This window comes from Sceloporus occidentalis, unplaced genomic scaffold (genome assembly GCF_023333645.1).
Source record: "Sceloporus occidentalis isolate IW3139 unplaced genomic scaffold, rSceOcc1.0.p SCAF_5, whole genome shotgun sequence".
NCBI lineage: Eukaryota > Metazoa > Chordata > Lepidosauria > Squamata > Phrynosomatidae > Sceloporus > Sceloporus occidentalis.
Genome location: NW_028316985.1, coordinates 14093742 through 14111341, shown reverse-complemented (window position 1 = coordinate 14111341; position 17600 = coordinate 14093742). Strand labels below are relative to the sequence as shown.

Here is a 17600-nt window from a genome sequence, read left to right as displayed (position 1 = left end):
TGTGAAGGCAACCCCTAATATTGTGGGTGATACCATTAGGTCTTGTGATAACATTTCTTGGATAAATGTGTGGGCAGAGTTGGCATCTTGGTTTGTGGCAAGGCTTAGTACCTGCATCACCATCTATGTCATGTGTCGCCTTGTAGGTTAGTACCTATTGGAGGTTTAGAGGCTGTCTGTAAGCAAGTAAAGGTCTGATCAAGGGCCCGTGTGTGTGTGTGTGTGTGTGTGTGTGCACACACACACACATATATATGAGATGCACATTTTATTTTTTATGTTTTATAGAAGATGTGCATTTTCTGAGCGAAGCCAGCGTATTCCGGTTACTTTTTGCTCCAGTTTTTAGCCCAGGATCATGGCTTCATTTTGGTTTCCCCCTGGAGGTGTGCATCATATAAATGACCTGCCTTCAAAGCAGCTGGAAACCACTTTATTTTGCCTGTCCCTTTTATTTGGGTAAGGATCTTCTCCTGGCCTGCATGTGAAATAAGGTTGTTAAGTGAGAGCTGTGTGCTTTCAGTTTTCCATTTTCTGGTGGTAGTATTTGTGGAATGAAATGAGGAGGATACATCCTGTGCCTCCAGAGCAGATCTCCAAACCTCTAAGGTTTTTCCTACCTCCTTCCTGACGCGTGAGAGAAATGATTGTGTACTCTCTTCATAAATGAAGTAATCCTCCATGTATAGAGCTTACTTGGGAAGCATTGGCATTGGCTCCTTTCTCTCTTGGAACATAGAAGACTAAGATCTAACCTGTGGTGTGATTGCCTGGAAATTGGAGTGGGATTAGCTCCCTTCTTTCTCACATCTATTCCTTGTCTCCTTTCCAAGGAAAGAGAAATCGGTGCGAAGTCTCCATAGCAATGCTATGCATATTCTCTGTGAGCTGATTTTCATTTGCCCTCCAAGCTGCTCCTCTTAGCAACACTCTCTTGGAACTGAGAGGGTAGCATGCAGAGTACATGTGTGATAGCAGTTCCTTTGCTCCATTTCTATATTTTCGGAATAGGAGGGAGAAAAGAATACGATGAGGAAGGTTTAGATAAGTGAAGTGCAGCATGAGAAACTATACCCATTATGATTATATCAAGGTTAAAATTCTGTTTTCATTAAATACATTCTTGGACCTACCCTGCAGATATGTTTTTGTTAGTTTATTGATATGTTCATTTGCAAAGATCCCCGCCCCCCCTTTTTTTTCTCTTTTGTTATTTTCAGGCAGCATTGTGGCTAATATGTCTCTTTCTTTTTTAAAAAAAAGTGCCATATATGTTTTTGAAATAAGGCATTTACAAGCATTGGATGTTACTAGCAACTGTTAAGATTTGATAAAAGATTTTGCTATATTCTTTGTACTTTTATGACCAAAAATGTTCTTAATTTATAAATGATGAACAGAATTTTAAGTATGATTTAATAAATAAGAGCCAGATTTTTTTTCTATTTCAATGAGGTATCAATATTGAGACAGTTGTGAAAATACTTAAAGCTAAGATTTTGCATATTTAGAAGTAGCTTTGATGGACAGATACTTAATTCTTGTATAGATCAGCAATGGAATTATGGAGTGTGGATAGAGTGCAACATGAAACGATTCTTCAGTCTGGTTGCAGGCATTTTACTGGCTTTTACTTCTTTCCACTCAGCCACCTGAAGCCTTTCCTTTAGTTTCAACAATAACAACAAAGGAGTGTCAAGCTCAGTGACATATGAAATACTAGTTAATAGCACTAAGTGGACAAGTTGAGGCTTACAAAGGGTATTTCCTTCTCAACTGTTTTATAAACAGAAAGGAAAATTGAGAAAAGATGAGTGAGGACTGGATGTCCTGCTGAAGTAATGCAAATGGATCTGTGTTATTTCATTTCGTATTATTGTAAAATACTGAAGGTAATGCTTTGTTGGTTTTAAACACAAATATATATTTTTAGTTATGGCAATATTGAAGTGTACTGAATGTCATCTTACGAAAAATCTTAGTTGCTTTTTCAGACAAGCTTTTTTTTCTGTGACCTGTGATAAGTCACTTAAGCTTTATATAAAAATGTACTAGGTGTATGAACACATAACATTAACTAGAAACCTTTTGACAAAAGCTTTTTGGGTCAGTTTAATTGTACTAGAATTTGAGGTCAAACAGTAACCAAGTAAATACTTTTCTGGTCTGTTAAAGTTGCATCATATACTTGCATTGACATATCCAATGATAATATGGAAACCTGGATATACATTTCAGTAAATGTATCTCAAATAGTGGCTGTACACAACAATGCCCCCCAATTAATTTGGGGCAGGGTAATGGGGAGGCTGTGAAAGAAGGGAAAAATCAATATTTCATGGTATTTCTGACTTGCTTATTGCAGTTACTGATTTTTCGATTTGATTTACAGCCCTGATTTGGTTTGTAAGTAGGCCATCACATGCAGAGATGCCTACCATCAGGCTGTTTTTCTCAAGTAGTTACAGAGCATGCTCCTATTGAATATTTACTCTGCAGTGTCTCTCAGTTCTGTCGGTAGAATAGTTGTTGGAGTGGAGAGGAAAACAACACAGCATGTTCTTTTGTCATTGTTATATTTGAGAGTACATGATTTATTGGTAGAAACTAAAGGCTTAAGTTGGAGATAAGCCTCACTTTGGAAAGAGCACGGATTCAGCAGCAAGCTGTTCCAGGTAAGTTAATAAGGGTTGCATTTCTTCTCCCTTGTGTCTTATGTTTGATGATAGATGCTTTTCCTTTTCCAAGCTTTAGCCCCAGTGTTGCTAAGGAAAGGAAAAATAATTTCCTTTCTAGCTATTTGAAAAATAACAGATTGATTTTGTGTAAACTGAGCTTTCATACTGGCAGTAGCAAGAATGTAATTTAATTCTTGCATGTGGCTATTACCAACAGTGTTAGGTGAAAAAGAGTATTTTTTTATAAGAGAGTTTCCTGTAGGGGATATTTCTAACTGTATGAAAATCAAATCATGGGAGATTTATGGTCAATGAGCTGTACATGCTTAATTGCCCTGTGTAATATGACAATACTGACTTTAAATCTGAAATTGTCTGCATGTTCTTTTACTGAATGTGAATTGTTTTAATACTGTAAATAGTTTTAATGCTTTTTATTTTGTATGTTTTAATTGTATTGTTCTTTTAAATTGTGAGCCGCTTTGAGTCCCATTTTTTGGGGAAAGTGGGGTCATCTTTATCAGCACTATTTAAATCTATTTGAATGGAAATTGCCATTGCCTGTTAGAGTTCATTGCAAGCATGATGTGAAATCTTTTAAAAATAATTACAGAAGTAGATCAGATTCTGTTCATTGCATGGGTATAGTTCTTAGAAAAAGCACCTTTGTAAACTTTAAGGTATTTGTTGGATCTTAATATTCTCTACTTAACATAAAATAAGACTTTTAAATAAAATTGTAGATCTGAATACATTATCAGTACATAGGAGTAAATATTTGGGAATACACTTGATATAAATATTAGGTAGCCCTCTTAGAATCATAGATTCTAAGAGGGCTACCTAATAATAATTCAAATCAGATAACATGACTCCAGAATTATAAACCCTCTGATTTAAAATCAGATGCTTGTGGTATTTCAGAACTATAGGTTATGGATACTTCAGACTTTGAACAGTCATATTTTAGCTTACTGTTGGAAGAAGCACAATTGATAAATATTCAGAGAAACGAGTGAGATGTAAAAAATTGGGAGGATAGAAGTTTCTTTCTTAGGACCGGAACACACCGGCCATAAAAGCCAGCTTCTGGGCGCCTGTGTCGAGTGGTGTTTAGATGTCACGTGCCTCCAAGACACCTGGAAACTGCTCAGCCAACCACTCGAGGGTGGCTTCAAGATGCTCAAGGGTGTGGCATTTAGATGCTGCACGCCACTGGAGCACCTGGAAGTTGTGTCGAGGCTGCCTAAAGTGGTCCAAACCCAATCCGAATAGGAGCAGTTCTTTCTTTTCCTATTTGGTGGAGAGTGCCTTCTGGACCATGGCATGTGTTTGCTGCAGTTCCAAGGCATTTTCAGCAGGGATGGCTTCAAGCCACTCCTTCTTGGCAATCTGTTCTAGCCTTTAGTTGCAGCCAAACAAGTGGTAATGATGGTAATAAGTACTAGTTTAAAACTGAGGATACTGACCAAGTTATGAAGACTGTACTGCTGATATTCACTGTTATGTTTGTAAGAAAAAGGCTCATAGAACTTAAAATAATTATAGTAACAGAACATTTACCAAAATAGTGGCAAACATGGTTGCCTCTATAAACATTGATTTATTAGTTATATAAAACTATGGAAATCTAGAGGATTGTTTCCATCATGGCTGTGGAGTCGGAGTCTTGGATTAGAAGCAATTTTGGGTGGAGCCAGAGTTGATAGAATATACTGACTCTGACTCCAGCTTCAAAATAAAAACTAACAATATTATAACAATATTTGGAGAATAGATCATATTATGAAACCCAGCGTGGTGTAGTGGTTTGCACACTGGACTACAACATTAGATACCAGGGTTCAATTCTCCATTCGGTCATGGAAACCCACTAGGTGACCTTGGACGAGTCACACATTCTCAGCCTCTGAAAACCTCATGTTAAGTTTGTCTTAGGGTTGCCATAAGTTGAAAATGACTTAAAAGAACACTATAACATCAGTTTATATTTACATTTACACTTAAATAAATATATTTTATGTTTTGTCATTCTAAGTAACTTGATGATTTATGTGAAGGTGCTGAAATCCCTTGTGCTACTATTTTACTATAGTAAATTTGTTATTACTAATTAATGTACATCTGCCATTTATGAAGGTGTCAAGAGTCAGACAGTAGTAAAATACAAAAGTTGGATGCCGAGGGAGAATGGAAGGTTTGGCATACCAACTCCATAGCCCAGGTGTCCATACGTGGGATGCCATGTTTATACTTCAAGAACTCTTAATTAATAAAAGCTGGAAAAGTCAATTTTAATAATCATATGAGCATCACGTGTAGGCTGCTATTCAGAAATTTCATATATGTTAAAGCCATAATGTTCAGAATACTTAAATGTAAAAGATACATGAAGCAAGGCTGAGAGGCTGTTGCTCCCACTAGAACCACATGACGAACACTTTTGTAGGAAATTTATTTTCACATACCCAGTGTGCTCTCCAGTGTAAATGCTTCTATGAAATATAGGCTGTTTGCTGAATAATGTGAAGCTTGCCCTATGAGGTGGAGGGAGGATCTTATGAATAGATTATGCATTCTATGGACAGAGTTATTGTTTTGGGGCTTGTTTGTTTTTTTACTCACTTGGGTTTGAGAAAAGGCTGGGTTTGCAAGAATACATGAATATGGAACATTTTGTTTTACCTCCCTATTAGAGTGTTGCAAATCTTTGCTTCAAAGATCTGAGGCTTCTTGCAGCTTATGGATCTAGAGACATGCCTAAAATGATAATGAAAATAAAAAACCTACAGTTCATTTTGGGCAGTGAAAAAATCTAGTGAGAATATTCCTTTCCTCAAAGATTCCAGGTTCATGCACAAATTCTTAAAATTAAAAAGGTAGAGAAGCTGGGAAAGACCTCTTCCATTAAAGAAAATTAATAGTACTGAGCAGAGGGAAAAGCAGTGAGCCTCCTTGCCATCTGCTAAGCTGCAGGTGACACTTTAGGATCTAGAAGACATTTGTAGTTTGTCCCAAGGATTTGCTAAAGGAATAGCAAACATTCTGCCTGGTGTACTTCAGTCCTTGGTGTCACCTAAAGTAGTTATTTGGATATTGACAGTAGTAAAATGTGTTGCTTTGAACTGCTTGATTACTAGTGAGTTCTACGGTACAGGTGGAATTGGCTAGGGAGGAGAGTTTGATACATTGGCCTAAACCCAATTGCTGAAACATGTTAGAGCAAATCCATTGATTCAGTTGCTGAACATTGTCAGTCCATATGGAAATCCTCTATTCCAGTTAGACCTAGCAGTTGCAATTAGACCAATGTTAAAATGTAACCATTCCCCCTCTCCCAACTCCTGAAATTCTGAGACATCAGGAGTTGATGAAACATCTTTCTAAGCTCTTTAATCAGGGTTCATATGATATTCAAAGAAATATTGAATGCCATAACATGCTTGCAGTTACTATCTTTGGCAGCTACTGGAAAGGAATTGTGCTTTCCAGTGTTACAGAAGACTTAGTTTTCTTGGGCTTCTCAGTTCGTTTCTGAAAAGAACAAAATAATTTGTGTCATGCAGCCATATTTTTCTAACTAAATGGTCTTTTCCGCTACAGTGAAATCAGAATAGGCAGTGCTTGTCACAGTTCTCATGACAGGTGGCAGTTCAAATATAGCTGTTGATAGCACCCAAATACTTGTCAGATGTTCCTTGCGTAGATGCTATATAGATGTTATTAACTGCATGTATCCCATGTACTATATGTGTTTATCATGGTTTTTACTTCTGCAAGATATCAAGGGTGATCAAAAACATCACCATTTACTGACCATAAATCATAGTTCTCTTCATATCATTAAAGGTTTAAAACATGTACATTTTGAGCTGTCTTTCTGCTTAAATAATGCCTTTAAGGTCACTTACATGCAGATTGAAACATGCAAATTAATTTCAGTTTCTGCAATATGCATTTCAGGAATATGTATCTGATAGTATAACCTCCTACAATTAAACTGATCAGACTATATGTTATTCAAGCATAATGCTTGAGTTCCTGTTGAATGAAAATCCATAATCTGTTTATGTATGTTGACATATAGTCATTATCTAAGAATCACAAGAGGGAATAGGATACATAAATTAAAAGCATTTAACATGAATTGCAATGAAAGGGCCTTATATTTCCACTGGAATCAAGCTGTGTTTTGGTAGTCTTTCCCATGTGCTTGTTGTACTGAGTGTACTATCAGTAGATAACATAATGATGGAGCACAGTTATACTGATTGTGTATAGATTGGTAAAATAAAAGATGCCATCCTGAATCAGCTCATTAATTCGTCAAACCTTATATCTTGCCTTTGGCTGAGGCAATAGTCAGTGAGTGCTTCAAAAGAAGACAGAAAAGCCCTTCTTAATGCACCTGGTCACTTGTGCAATTATCTGTATTGTGCCCAGATGCTAGGTTTACTAAAATAGCTTTTACAACTCTCAGAATGCAGAATAGTCTTCTCAGATAGTATTTGTTTTAATCGGGTTTACCAAAATACGGCATAGGTGGGAAAACAAAGAAAAAGAAATTTAATTCCAGCATTTTTATTACAATAGGAATAATGGCTTAGATTTTTCATCACTTAAGTGTCATCCGTCATACTTTAGGATTTCTTCTGTGACAGGGGTTTAGATGGTCTCTTCCAATTCTGATTCTAGGATACAAATGATATCCTAAGCTGTCTTGAATCATTAATCTTATATTTGTGCCAGGACATGGAAGGATAAGGGTGTAGGTGAGCTTGTCATAGTAACACCAAATAATGGTTTAGCATTGCATATGAAATACCGCCTCTTACAACATGATTGTACCCTTTTTGCCCCTGAGTATCCACTATAGGGAATTGTGAGGAGAACATTATCTCTTTCTTTTCTTTTTTTCTTTTTCTTTTTCTTTCTCTGGAGAAGAAATTCCGAGGAAAGTGGAAGGTGCCAGCCACAGATGCTGGCGAAACGTGAGGAAGAAAATTCTTCCAGAACATGGCCACAAAACCCCACAAAAATACTTTAGTTAAGTTTTAATTAATTAATTAATTAATTATTGCTTTAGCATGTGTTGTAGTTACTTTAAGCAAGAATAAAGACAGTGTAATGAATGCCACATAATCAAAGATCAGCCAAAAAGAAGGGTATAGGAGTGAACACACTGATACAAAAGTAAAGCAATTTCTGCCCGAAGAAATAATGGATTTTATAAAATCTATTTGACTGAATAGCATGTAGCTCTTACACAAAAGCAAAAGCAAAATTATTACTAAGAATGATAAATAAAATGACCAAGTATCTGATAAAAATCCATTAATTTTATGTATGGCTTTGAATTAAAAGGTCTATATACATTATAGGGAAAGGGGGAGACGGAATCCTCAACGGAGTAAAATATATTTAGTTTGGAAGTACAGAATGAGCCTCCTCAGAATTCTTGCCTGAAGTTAGTGATGGAACAAGAATGTGTGTAGATTTTAACTAATCCAATCAATATTTTATTCTGCTGAAGGTCTTTCATGCAATAGAATTTGTGGAATTCATTAGAGTACTAAAGATTGGCAGTTTTCATGTTCAAATTCCCTTTTGCAGTAGTTCTATGAACCTGTATTCCAGTATTGTGTACAAATGTTGGGACACCTAGTTCATCCATTCACAATGGGATAGTGGCTGAAACAGCCGGGTGTGCAGTGGCACAAGCCCATCACAGGGCCTGTACTCTTAAGACAAGGCCATATTTAGGAGTGTGTGTTCCTTTCCTCTAAAAAAAAAAATGTGAGAAGGTATGTACTTGCATAGGTCACTGGATTTACACCAGAGGCCTTGGTTGGAGGTCAAGGTCTTGAACTGCTCCATTGTGTTATCTTGCTACCAGCATAACTATTACTATAACATTTACTGTTATTGTAAATAGGAATATCCTAGATTTCCTCTGATGAATGCAAGGCAGTGTTCACAACAGCTCTGTAAAATAAAGAAGGTGAGAGACATTGGCCTGTTACAGACTGCCAAAATAAAGCTGCTTTGGGTCTCTTTGGAGGTATGCTATTTAAATGATGCATGCAGCCTAAGAATCCGGAAGCTGCACCAAAAGCTGCACTCCAATGCTTTGGAATGGAGTGTGGCTTTGGTGTGACCTCCGGACTCTTAGGACCCGTGCATCATTTAAATAGCATACCTCCAAAGAGACCCAAAGCAGCTTTATTTTGGCAGTCTGTAACAGGCCAGTAACAGACTCAAAGTCATACAGTGATTTTTAAGACGGCTGTGTGGACTAGAATCTGCATCTCCCAAGTCCCTATCCACTGTTCTTAACCACTGTACTAACATTTGAAGATTAATCTTTATGCAAAATTATGATGGACTTGTGACCAAGAAGTAAACCGCTTGTGTTTATCTTTCCTTCCCCATAGAAGATAACTCTGAGGATAAACTTGAGTGAAAGCTGTTCCAGTAATCACCACAAGAAGTACGATAAATGTATTTCCCAAAACACCACTGCAGCTCTGAAAGCAGACAAGGGGCTTAATTAGGAATACATTCCTTAATTATTCATCAATTTCTCTAATGGTATGTTGAAAAGCAAATTGCAATGGATTAGTAGTAATAGTTCTTTTAGAATTTTTTTTCAAGTCTGAACATGAGACATGAAGGACTTTACTGTCCTTTCTAGTTTTATATCCAGTTAAACAATCACTTCAATAATCAACAGTTTGTTTTTATTTCTTCCTTGTTCCTGTGGAAACTTGTCAGTTTAATGTTAAAGTAGAAAATTGGCAGCAGGTCCTACAAGATGTCAGTGTCCCTTGGAGATCTACATATTCACCAAAGCTTTTGGTTTAATCTGCATTACAGTGTGCCTGCGTTATATGCAGCTTTGAGCATACGCTCAAAGCTGCACAGGGGCACAAGGGGCGGCGCATGCCATTCACATGAATGGGGCGCACTCCTGTGGCATGCGCGCCACCACTGCGCCGCTGTGGGCACAAGCCCCATTCGTTTGAATGGGGCTTGAGCATTTGTGTATTTTCTCTTACATGGGGGGGGGGGGGTCCAGAACGGATCCCCCACGTAAGAAAAGGGCGGACTGTACTGCATTTTGTAAATCAACTTTTAAACTCTGTATATGCCCTGCCATATGTTTATTGATTTGCTTTTTATTAACTATTATTTTTATTACTATCGTACCATGATTTGGGATGATTATATAAAATTTAATAAATTGTATTTTAAAAAATATGAGATTTAGACAGAGCCTTAAACATGTTAGCAAAACAAACCCCCCCCCCCCAAAAAAAAGCTGCCTATCATCCCACTCCATTAGGATAGGCTTTTTTGTTTTGTTTTGTTTTGTTTTGTTTTGTTTTTTGCATGATACGGCTGAAAATGTCAAATAAATGTTCTTCATCAGCCCTTCACTCACTTTTTGAGTTGCTTGTTGACGGGGACTTTTCCCTTCAGAGTTGGTACTGATGTTTCCCTTACTTGCCACCTGTACCTTTTCTGTTTTTGTCTATAGCTTGTAACTGTTCATCTGTGATGGACTGGAACCAGGATGAGAAGAATATGGCTTGGGGGAGGAGAGGAAAAAGAGGACAGCTGCTGCGCTTAAAAGAAAATTGAATTCATGGTTCTGTAAGAGATTTGGGAGTACACTGTCTTTTATAGAGACCCTACGGTGCATTTTCAAAGTATTGTGAGGAGCATCACGTTCCATATTTTACCTGTGGCTTCAAGTAGCTCTAGGCCTTATCCACACAAAAAAGTTAGTTTTTTTCTGAATGTTTTCCCCACACTTTACTAATGTTTCCCAGAGGAATGTCCTTGTTGGATAATAAAGAGTTGAGAATAGTTTTATTATTGCCCAACCTTACTAGCAGTTGAAGACTTGAGTCAGAGGAGAAGTCTTGGTTTCATAGTGTTTTTCAAAACAAAAATGTTTCTGTTCCTGCCAAGCACATACATTAATTGTGTAAGCACCTATTTTTGGCTAGTGTAATTCTTTTGTTCTATTTTTGTGTCTGCTTTTGGGCTTAACAATGACGTCTGGCTATGTATAGTGAGAAAAAGCCCCCCCCCCCCCCCCATTTGTGCTTTCCAGTTTTCCTCACCTCAGCTACGAGGAGTTCAAAAGCTTTTGCTTTCTGCTTCTCTTTCAGATTAGTATACAGTTCAGTGTATTGTCTGAACCTTATGCTGTGACTGCTAATAACTAGGTAATAAAAAACCTAATAAATGTAGGTTTTGGTTTGAAGGTTAAAATTACAGTTGGTCCTACATATCAACGGATTCTTTATCCATGGATTCAAGCATCCATGGTTTGAAAATATTCCAAAAAAGTATAAATTCCAAATAGTAAACCTTGATTTTGCCATTTTATGTAATGGACACAATTTCACTATGCCACTGTATTTAATCGGATTTCAGCATCCACAGATTTTGATATACATGGAGAGTCCTGGAATCAAACCTCAGTGGATAACAAGGGCCCACTGTAGTCATAAGTGACCCGGCTTTTGATAACATGATAAGAGGTGGTTGATTTAAAGTGAAAGGTTCTGAACTCCTTCTTGCACACCTGGTAGGTTTGGCTAGTGTTATTATCATAATTGTTGAGCTGTAGTTTAGTGTTGCATCTAAATCCACCCATAAAAAATTAGGAGTTTATACACACATCAAAATAGCGCTTTTCACTTTGCTGTCCCAGCCATGGGGCTCATGGGAGGGCCATTTGTGAAAACTTCAGAAAGTGTAGACTTCTTAAGTAGCTGCTTTCATCTTCTGCTGTAACAAAAACTGATTCAAACCACTGCAGTGACTTGGTAACAACAATGCCTCATGGACGTCATGATATACCATGAGTTTAACTCATAATGTTGTTTGTTTTTCTAGTCCCATGCTGAATGAAGTGGAAGGCTCCATTCTTTCGTGAGGTCTTCCCTTCTGTCCCACCAAATATACATGATTTTTTTCCATTGTTAATTTGGGTGCTTATTTCTACCATGTGCAATTGAGGAAATAAGGTCATCAGAATGTTAATCTGAACACTGGCATCTTTTCAGCACATCACAAAAAAGTACCAATATATCAGCTGTTGTCTTTTCAATACCTGTAGCTTTCTTGTCCATACCTTTTGCTAATAGCTGTGCTCCAGTTTATTAGGACCTTTGCTCTATACCAGTGGTTCTCAACCTTTCTAATGCCGCGACCCTTTAATACAGTTCCTCATGTTGTGGTGACCCCCCAACCAATGTGTTTTCCGATGGCCTTAGGTGACCCCTGTGAAAGGGTTGTTCAATCCCCAAAGGGGTCGCGGTCCACAGGTTGAGAACTGCTGCTCTATACTGAGGCTAGACCAACACCCAGGCATCTCACATTACAGTCCACCCTTCTCTTACACGGGGGATCCGCTCTGGACCACCACCACCACCGCATAAGAGAAAATACACGGATGCTCAAGCTCCATTCAAATGAATGGGGCTTGTGCCCATGGCGGTGGCGCGTGGGCACACACAACGGGAGTGCACCCCATTCATATGAATGGGACGCACCGCCCCTTGCACCCCATACGCTCCCGCACGGCTTTGAGCATATGCTCAAAGCCACGTATAACACGGGCGTACTGTATTCACAATATTGACATGTATGTACCCCTGATATAAAGCAGGCTTTATTGGTTATAAATGGGTGGAGAATATGTCTTAACAGCAAAGTAAAATATCTAATGGTCCTTCAGCCAATAGGGAGCTGACCTTTACTCACCCTGGCAATAGAGTGGCTTACCAACTCTATCAGACTCATCCCAGTGACCATTGATTTGTTTCACCTAGATTAGTGCACATTTGTTACCTAAACCAAGATTTAAATAATCAACATCTATACAGATCCTTACTACTCATGCAAGTTCATCCCAATATTCTAGAAACTGAGAACAGTATTTAAAAAAAAGAAAAGAAAAATACAGCTAATGAAGAATTCATTCCAACACAGCCCTCACAACTACGGTGAGGATGGGGCAGGTGGACCCTGTTTTAAAAGAAAGCAGGTGATCTTAAGCTGTTATCACTTGAATTTGGAGTTAGAATAAATTCTACCCAGCTGTGCTAAATGTAAAATAACCCTTTTTTGCTTCTTTGAGCTGTGTATTACCATTTTTGAGAATGCTGTTAGGTGCTCCTGTTGGCCAGGTCTTCTCTCACAACAACCTTTTAAGGTGCTATAGGCTTATTGGATATTTCTATACTGATGTACACAAACCTCATGTCCATTTACATTTTACTCTACCTGCAGCATGTGTTTGGGCAATTGTAACATTACATGCTTATTTTTGGTTCTTAAACTGTGCAGATATATTTAAATTGCAAAAGTTTTTGAACATTCCTTTGCAATCTGAATTGCTGTAGCCAAATTGCACTCAAATGGCCCCATGGTCTTTCAGAGGAATAATCCACACGTGAATAGATCCATTTACATACACAGTAATTATTGGCAGGAAGATTTATGTGATTAAATCCTACTTATATACTGTATGGAACAAAATAAGGTGTTTCTTTAGTAATGACTTTTGAGAACTTCAAAGAGAGTAACAAAACATTGCAGTTTCATTGCTTTATTTCTTGAAAGCTGGCAAACCAGGGATCGATTTTCACCACAAGATGGAGCAAACGTTTCTGAAAACATAAAGCATATAAAACTACTGGGGATATTATGCTTTGTTGCTCTTGGTATTAATGTTTGAATAACTGATTTTTGGTAAATAAAACTTAATTAGATTTAATTAGATTTCATAGTTGCTTTTTTTAGGAGAAGAAAAGTCATATTTGCTCTTTATAATTAGATTATGAGTCATGATGTATGCTCTAAAAATGGAAGAGAAGAAAAATGCTGAAGTTTGGGAAGCAATGAGTGTCAATGGAGACCAGAAACAATTTTCAAAGCCATCTGCCAAACATCCCTAGTTAATCTCATGCTACCTTTCTGTGAACAGATACACTGTAAATATTGAAGAAGCCTGTGGCTACTTTACTTTGTCTGGATTTAAAGCCAAAGTAAACTCAAAGGACCTCATCTTAAAAGCAAACTAATAATCTTCTATCTAACAGCATTATTAGCTGATTTTGCACGGGGTCATTGATACAAAACTTACTGCTACAAGTTTTCAAATCACTGAAAGTTATCCTCTGCCAAAAATAAGTCTCAGGATCTGGAGAGATGTTGTAGATGAGCATTATCATCTGACTTGCTTCTGAAGTGAATGAAAGGGTAGGCCCAGTTGTATCAACCTTCTTAGGGGCTTGGTGGCTTGCAGACAGACAATCAGCTGTGTTTACATTCCCTCACCTGGTCTGTAGTTGTAAGTTTCTGCTTATGATAATAATATAGAGAAAATGCCCAGTTTATAACACAGTAATGAAGGTCAGTTAGAGAGTATGACATATGAATAAGAATCCTAATTTAGGGATTCCCAAGAATTTGCATAGATCTTTATATAGATCTTTGGTGGTTGAAACATTATATGTAGTTCTGGTCACAAAATGACATTGTAGAGGTGGTGAAGATGCAGAAAGGGACAAATCAGTTGAGCAGGAACAACTACCCTCTGAAGAAAAGTTTCAAATTTTGGGTATATTTGGGGAACAACATGTGTGGCGTTGGCCTTCCCAAGACTGATCCCACAGTTGCTAACCTTGGATAACTGCCACTCTCATCTTAACCCAAGGTCCTCCCATTTTAGAAGCCCTGTTTAAATGTAATGATTGCACAATGTGCATCCTTGATTAGCCATTATTATAGAAGAGCAGGCCAGATTCAGAGCAGGATGATCTACAGTTGACTAAGGCTGTATTCTTCAACATCATCTTGAAAAATATGCCTCAACAACTAGAGCAGGCCTTCAGCTAGTTTTTATTGACTTTAAATAATTTTTGATTTAATTTGAAGATTCAGATTAGGGCAGAAATTGGAGGCTACTAATATTGACAGAAGACTGCACATATGTATGTACACCCTTTATGTGAACACTTGGTTAAAGGTGATATTTGATCATTCTGGCATCTAACAGATCCTGTTCCAACTTTCAGTGGATTTAAGCAAGGGTGCATCTTGGCTTCTAATTGTTCAATTTCTATTTCAATTCCTTTTGATCCAACATTTGGCCAGTGTAAACTCTCACTCATCCAAATTAGTAAACAGATCTTTATCAGATCCTTCTCTATGAAGATGATACTGTACTTTTATCATTATCAGTAATTAGTCTTAAGCATGATTCAAGTAGTTTAACTGCTTGCTATAATGTAGAATTGTTGCCTGTAAATTAGTCTAAGACTACGGTTCTAATTTTCAGCAGGAGACAGACCACACATAAAAGGCAAATGACTGGCCATCAAATTGAAAAAGTTACCTTTTTTAAATATTTGGGTGTAGTTTTTAACTCAGCTGGGTCACAGGAAGCCCAGATAATTAGTGCTATTGCAAATACACAGAGGAATACTTCAGCTCTCCTTTCCATTTTTTCACTAATGGTAGACAGTTTATTCCTGCAGCCATTCAAATCTTTACTGTCTTAGCAGGTATTAGCACAAACGGTACAGTTGTCAGTGATGTGAATATACCAGTTTTGTACCCTTTGAAGTTGTACAAACATCATTTTTGACACGCTTATTTGGATTACCAACATGTGTTCCCAGTACTATCCGGAAGCTAGAAACAGGCCAAGTCCCTATAGAGGCCTGTGTGCAAACATACAAGATAAATTAGTGGCTAAAAATGATGTTCTTTTCAGTGAGCGTAGCCCCTGTAACACTGATTAACTCGTTTCAGTTTTAATTGAATATCAGTGTATCCACAAAGTTGCCAAATCTGGGTTTCTCTGGGTGATATTCTCGCCATGCATTACATAAACACTAAGAAAGGTATTGTCTAGCTATTGCCAAGGGTATTGAAGTACAAAATCATTGGAGTGCAATCGCACATTACCCCTATTACAGAGATCACGGGGGGGGGGGGGGCATTTAAAATCCCAAACTATATATCAGATCAATCAATTCTTAAATATAAAAGCGCTTTTACATTAATTAGGCTTAATGTCTGACCTTCCATTCTGTTGGAAGGAAGTGTTTGCAAGATCCCCATTGAAAAGTGTCTATTGAAATTGTCACACATTTTGTTGTACTGCTCTTTCTATCAAGATTTGCGACTTGATATCATTACCCAGATCTCCTAAAGTATCCAGGGAAGTCTAACACACTTTATCTGGATTATACCTGAACTCTCAGGTTACATATAAAATGGCAAAATTTTATGAATCTGCTATTATTTGTGGGAAAGTAATTATGAATGGTAAATAATTGGCATAATGTACAATGTATTTTTTTTTCTTCTTTTACTGTACTGGAGATTTTAGTATGCATGCATGGATACATGCATGTGTGTTTAATTTGTTTTATCTATGTAGATGTATATTTTATTGTAGAACATTGTGTACAGTATTGTTGCTTGTGAAATTGTGCTGGTCGTTGACAGTAATAAATGTTGGTAGCCATATTTGCTACAGAATTTGCAGTTGCAAGGGGTAGTGATGTCCTCCAGTTTGGATTACTTTAAAAGAGGATTGGACAAATTGTGGATGGGACTATTATTAGTCACAAGGGCTTTATATTATCTCCAACCCTGAAGGCATGCATTTGTGTATCAGTTGAGTATCAGTTGTGTATAAGGAGACACTTATAGAAAAGGTGTATTGCTTTCATTTCTGGTAAGGGGGACATGAATGGAGTACACCTTTCAATAGTTTCCCCTGGCAGCTGGTATGTAGAGTGCTAGCAACTGTTATACAGAGCCCTTTCTTTCATTTGCTTTCTGTAGGTATCTGGTGGGATGTTAAATACACAAAGTGCTGAGCGAGATGTGTCTTTGTTCTGATCCAACAGACCTTGGCTGTGCTTGATAATTCCATTGCATTGGATCTAGCTTTAGGTCTGTGCTCTGGGTTGGTAAAAGCAAACATTCTTCTTTTTCTCCCAATAACAGGCCCCTCAAGGCACACCCACCCACATACACACCGCTACATAGGTTTGGGTGATGTTCCTGAGAAGGGTGGATAATGTGCAGTATGATGAGGAAATTCTTGGCAAGGTATCTTTGGATTTACCTTCTGTGAGCAAAAGTCTACTTTCAGATAATTCCTCTGCCAGATTTTGGGGAATCCCCTTTCAGAATTGCCCCACTAAATATTAAGGGGAAAATAGAGGAGCTAACATAAGGAGGTTAGGGAGAGGATACCTTCTACTGTAAGCCCAATAGCCTTGTGACTAAAGCTGGATCCAACTCCTTATGTTTAAATACGTAACTAGTGTGGATCCAATTACATCGGAATTTAAGTGAGGGGAGGAAGGTAATCTATGAAATAATGGGTAGGTGGAAGATATTTTGAGTGGTACTAGTATACAACTATAAGATGCTTATATTCATCAGGAGGAAATTTTTGAAAGAGCATGATACTAGTAGGTGCAAAACTGCAGGAGCTGCATATGGTTGTGTCAATGCCTTGTCCCAAGTCTGTCTATGTTGTTGTTGTTATTTGTATTAATGATTTTATGGCCAAGGTGGACATCATAAATATAATTTAATATTTAATTTAATGATCCTGATTAGGGCCATTGAGGAAAATTTTATCAGGGAAAGGGGAAAACATGTCCTGCATCTTCCTTATTGCTGCTTAATTATGGTTAAAATGTAGTGTTTTTCTCCACCAGCACTAATGGTTGTTCTGTGTATGTAAGTGTTGGAGATGCACGTTATGTGTTGGGAATGCCATTTATTCTCCTTGCACATTGTTCCTCTTGTTACAGAAACTTTTTCTTCTTCAGTTTATTTCTACCATTCCTTGAAAGTAACAAAATA

The 17600-nt window shown here is 37.6% G+C and overlaps 1 protein-coding gene across 26 annotated transcripts in view; it reads left to right on the top strand.

Moving 5' to 3' along the window:
• The window catches only part of PLEKHA5 (pleckstrin homology domain containing A5), a 217881-nt gene that overhangs the window by 83104 nt on the left and 117177 nt on the right, over positions 1–17600 (top strand). The window contains exons 1-2 of one of the 26 annotated variants that reach the window (XM_089527660.1): positions 8929–9269; positions 10219–10334. The exons of 24 other annotated variants lie outside the window; for them this stretch is intronic. In XM_089527660.1, coding sequence (XP_089383786.1) covers positions 10327–10334 — 8 coding nt within the window. In that variant the 5' untranslated portion in view covers positions 8929–9269; positions 10219–10326. Of the gene's footprint in view, positions 1–2524; positions 2676–8928; positions 9270–10218; positions 10335–17600 lie in introns of those variants that run through there. One more of the 26 variants, XM_089527664.1, reaches the window with a different exon arrangement.